General features: G+C 44.6%; 3 protein-coding genes across 4 annotated transcripts in view; 2 read left to right on the plus strand and 1 right to left on the minus strand.

The window, feature by feature from the left end:
• LOC111673181 (type II inositol 3,4-bisphosphate 4-phosphatase-like) overlaps positions 1-1,236 on the plus strand; it is a 16,627-nt gene extending 15,391 nt beyond the window's left edge. The window contains exons 24-25 of the mRNA XM_087169767.1: positions 7-167; positions 486-1,236. Coding sequence (XP_087025893.1) covers positions 7-167; positions 486-723 — 399 coding nt within the window. The 3' untranslated portion in view covers positions 724-1,236. The remainder of the gene's footprint in view (positions 1-6; positions 168-485) is intronic.
• The window catches only part of LOC111673180 (uncharacterized), a 125,194-nt gene that overhangs the window by 55,739 nt on the left and 64,467 nt on the right, over positions 1-4,988 (minus strand). The gene's annotated exons all lie outside the window — the stretch shown is intronic.
• The window catches only part of rnf150b (ring finger protein 150b), a 14,639-nt gene continuing 12,202 nt past the window's right edge, over positions 2,552-4,988 (plus strand). Inside the window, exon 1 of the mRNA XM_023430869.2 lies at positions 2,552-3,528. Within this exon, the coding sequence (XP_023286637.1) occupies positions 3,072-3,528 (457 nt within the window). The 5' untranslated portion in view covers positions 2,552-3,071. The remainder of the gene's footprint in view (positions 3,529-4,988) is intronic.

A 4,988-nucleotide genomic window follows, 5' to 3' on the forward strand; every position in this document is an offset into this window, starting at 1 on the left:
GGGCGTGCGCAGGTGTGTCGGAAAGCTAACGGCGTTCGTCTGACCAGCTGTAAGAGTGCGAAGGACCGCACGGCGATGTCGGTGACACTGGAGCAGTGTGTGTTACTGAGGGAGCGACACACACTCTGCCAGCAGCACTTCAGCTCCGCGCTGGACTGTATGAGGAGGTGTGTGTTCATCTGTCTTCCCTCCGAAAACATGACCTTCCTTTCTTTTCCTCTCCTCTCCTTCTTCCTCCTCAGTCACCTCCTTTGTCTTCCTTTCTTTCCTCCTTATTTTTATGTTGCAGAACATTTTCAGTTTAACCTTTTTTTTCTGTTTCCTCTTTTCTTTTTACTTCATGTCATTCTCGCCTCTTCCATCCATTTCCTTGTTTTCTCTTTCTTTCTTTCTTCTTCCTCATGGGATCATCATCATCCATGTTTCTGTTTCTTCTCTCCATCTTTCTTCCGACACCTCCCTTTCCTTCACACATGCACACAAAGGTCTCGTCTGTCCTGGGGGCAGATGCTGGGCTGTTACGCCCAGTCAGGGTTGACTGTCTCTGGGTTAGAGCCAGCCGAGTGTCCCTCTGGTCTCCAGAGCTCCTGGCTCCCTCTGTGTTTGGCCCCCAAGGCTCCCAGACGACACCTGTACCCAGTGGCCTTCCTCCTGGTGACCTCTCACCTCCTGGTTCTGTGGCTCATCCTCAGCCTGGTTATACTGCTGGCCAAATACCAGTAGACCAGCACAGACTGGGAACACTGGGCGCAGTGGACTGGATGGACATTTTCCCAGACACTGAACGAGCCTCATGCGAGAACATCTTCATCCTAAATTTCTCTTTGTTTTCTCTTTTTATTTTTGTGTGAGTCGGATTCATCAAACTCCTGCTGATGCCTGATGATGTCACATGTTCATGAGATTTGATCATTTGCATAATCGACTCCCCCGAAACCGGCACATTGGATGTTCCAACAGCTGATCGATCTCAAATCAATCGCCATTTAAGAACAAATCTGTTTCTACGAGTGGTTCGTTGAACGAGGCCCAATGTTTGTTTCTTTATTGTTTTGGGAAATGTTTATTTGTTATTTATAACTTATTTAACTGAACTTAACTATTTATTTTTATAATTTGATTTATTGTGGATGTATGACGGAGTTTATTATTTTTGTGTGTTAACTCAGCGCCTGGTCATTCATATGCACATGTATTTCTGCATCAATGTGTGTGTGTGTGTGTGTGTGTGTGTGTGCGCAGGGATGGCTGCAGGATGGAGAACGTGCAGAAGAACGTGGGCAACAGGAAGTTCGCCTTCAGCAGCGTCCAGCTCCTCACCTTCCCCAAACTGTACAGACCTCCAGACGGCAGCTATGGATAGACACACTGGCAGTTTTGTTGGTTCCTGTACAGCTTGTTTTATCATAAGACTGTTTTATCATGTAAAGTGTGTGTCGTGTTATGTATGAATGTAGATTTTATTTTAATGACCCTCTGTACTGTTCACTGGGGCTGCAAGTGTTTGATTTACAAACATGTTTCTGCAATAAATTAATACTTGATTATTTTCTGTCAAATATTAATTAATTAAATCCAATATGTGAATGTAATCAGTGATACAGGGCTGGATTAAACCATCAGGGGGGCAACAAACAAAAATCAGATGAGGCCAAGACAACTGTAATGACTTATAATTAAACACATTTGTTCAAGAATACACACCATGGAAGTATTAAAATCTCTTTAGCACATTTTAAAGGTATTAAATCTATATTTTGACACATTGTTCCTCTACAAAACCTCAAGATTTTATACAGATTGCAGGAGCCACCTTTGGCCCTCATAATTTTATTTTTTTATTGTGCTTTATTGCTGCATTTTATCAAACAAATTTGTAATTAATCAGATTACAATAAAGTTGTTGTCATAGCAGATGACCTAAGGGTGGCTGCGGCTCCCAAGGGTCAACAAAAATGTTTGCCAGACTGAATTTAAGAAAATTTTGAAGTATTTCCATTTTCTAATACTTTATACAATACGTCTACTCCACCATATTCACAGGGAAATAATGTGCATTATACTTCACTGCATTAATCTGTCAACGATCAAATTAAGATTATATGTAAAAAATAACCCAACTTTATATAAAGCAAAATAACGATGATATAATAGTTTAACAGTGAATATTTTAAGTACACTGCTAATTTTACTTCATTATAAAGTCTTGTATCATCGTTGATATAGAGCAGCGTTTTTAGCCGGGCCGCTGGGTGGCGCTGCTCAGTATCACTGCAAACAGAGCTGCGTCATGTCAGACCGAGTTAGATACATTTAAAACGGAAATTAGATGTTTTGCCCTTCAAAATAAAACAATAGTCGCTCATATACTAAATTTGGTCTAGTGGAATCTGAAATAACATTTTATTTAAAAAAAAAAAAAGTTCGCAGTGGTGATTATGAATGATGGGTGATTCCATAGTAGAGCAGATGTATATGGATGCAACTTTATCGATTAATCTTGATTTTCTTTTTCTGGCTTTTATTTTGAAGAGACAACACCGGACGTGTTGTTTACCGTCAGCGCCGGTTGACGCCTGGGCCCAGTCAAAACAATGCAGCTTATCGGGCCTGCAGCGTCCAGCTAGCCGTTTATACTTACAGTTATTAACCGTAAACCTTGAAACGCTGTGAAAATCACCGCCCGGTGTTTCACTTTATTTACGGTTCAGTCGCGTCGTTCCCGCGGTCCGTGTCGCCCGGAGCCGTTTCTCTTGTTTACGCTTCTCCCGCGGGTGTTTGTGTTTTGTTCTCGGTGACGGTTGGAAATGGAGGCGGCTAACGGGCGTCTGCTGCGAGGAGCCCGGAGCACGGCGCAGGGGAGCGGCTGAAAAACACCAAGAAAAAGATAAACAACAAAACGAGAGGGAGGGTGAAAACGGGGCGGGAGTTGACATTGATTAGAAAAGGCGGATTGATTAACCAGGTCTGGTTAGCATGGTGGAGTAGGCATCTCCGGTGTTAACGCTACCGGGCTCCTCCGACCGATCGACCGACCGACGGGCGGCTCGCTCTCACCGCGGAGGATCACCATGGCCCCGGGCTCGCTGGTGGCGGCCTGCCGCAGCTTGGCCCTCTCTACGTGGCTGCTCTCCTTCTGCTTCGTCCACCTGCTGTGCCTGGACTTCACCGTGGCCGAGCGGGAGGAGTGGTACACCGCCTTCGTCAACATCACCTACGTGGACCCGGCCACCTCGGAGCTCCGCACCGAGAAGACGGAGTGCGGTCGCTACGGGGAGCACTCCCCGAAGCGGGACGCCAAGGGGGTGGTGGTCCTGCCCGCAGCCCTGCACGATCGCCAGGCCTGCGACCCCAGCACCCGGTTCGCGGTGCCCGCACAGGCCGGGGCCTGGGTGGCGCTCATAGCCCGGGGCAACTGCACCTACAAGGACAAGATCCGCCACGCAGCGAGCCACAACGCCTCGGCCGTGGTCATCTTTAACGTGGGGTCCACCAACGCTAACGACACCATCACGATGCCCCATCCAGGTATGATGGGGCTCCTTATTTAAATGCGCACTTTAACAGATCAGTGGGTCCCATGTTCATATTATTCAACTCTGCAATTTAAAATTCAGATTATTGTGGGTATGGATACCATATGGATAAATTCAGGTGTGCAGGTGAAGAATAATTGATCAACATGATTTCCAGTCTTCACTGTAACACACATTCCTTCATATTAGTATTGCAGTTCTTTGTGTGTAAACCCAAGCAGCTATCCACAAATTTAAAGGTGAATTAATTAGTCATTAACTGATCCACAGAGGATTAATAATTGGCAACTTTCCACCATTGAATAAGAGAGAGCAAAGAGTTTGTTGAACAAAACAAGACATTTGAAGAGAGAATTTACACTATTTTACAGACATTTTAAAGACAAAACAGCAAAAATGTACATCGGCTGCAGTCTGCATAGTAAATTTGGTTTTCATCCACTGCTGCAGCTAATGATTATCTTCTGTTTCAGTTAATCTCATTAACAGTTTTCTCAATTATCTGTCAGGAAATAGTGAAAAACGCTCATCACAATTTACCAAAGCCCAAATATCAAAAATCCCATTTAGAAAAAGCAGAAACTCAGTTGACTGATTTTACTCCAATTCTCTTAGTGACATTGAGGTGAATCTGCCTCAATTACAGCTGATGAATTAAACTTAAATCCTGTGTATTGCTCATATTTTTCAAATGTATTTGAAGTGGATAAAGAAGATGGTGTGTAGGAGAGATAGGAAGCTAACAAAGATTTCTCCTGAAAACCCAAGGCAATCGAAAATAAATTAGCTGCTTTCTTGTCACTTTGGCCTTTTTATAGAGCAGTTGATTGGTTAAGAAAATGATCAGCAGACTAATCCATAATGGAAATAATGGTCTGAACTGGTTTTCAGAGCTGTTCCAGGAGCCAGCAGACAGAGTGCTGACTGAAGGTCTGTGGCTGCTGCTGTTGTGACGTAACAGCATCAGATTTTCATTTAATTTATTGGTGCGTTAGACGAGCTGTCGGTGTCTGTCACACACAGTCTGCGACGTGGAGCAGCGACTCCCAGACCTGCCGCATCCACCTCGACTCATTACAGAAAACACGCTGGTCTGATTCACTTAGAGGCAGAGAAGCTCCATGTGATGAGTGTTGAGTTACATAACAGACTGTGCAGTCGTAGCAGAGGGAAGAAGTGAGGTCCTCCTGTCTAAACTGTTGTTTTTATTCCCTCTGTCAGTGCTGCTGAGGGAGGTAACGGACTCACAGATGTTTCTCTGACAGCTGGAAACCAGTTTAGGGTTCCCGGAGGTCGCCGGACCCTGGACCCCAGTTTGGGAGTCAGTAAATGCAGGGGAATACAAACAACCAGTGTTTACTCTAAATCGACTTTCTCATGACAGTTCTCGGGGTCAGGGTCAGTTTCTGACAGGAGCTGGACTTCATATTATAAAGAAGTGGATCTGGCAGC

The sequence above is a fragment of the Seriola lalandi genome, unplaced genomic scaffold (genome assembly GCF_002814215.2).
Source record: "Seriola lalandi dorsalis isolate HSWRI2012SDOR001 ecotype SW California unplaced genomic scaffold, Sedor1 jcf7180002054913, whole genome shotgun sequence".
Classification (NCBI taxonomy): Eukaryota; Metazoa; Chordata; class Actinopteri; order Carangiformes; family Carangidae; genus Seriola; species Seriola lalandi.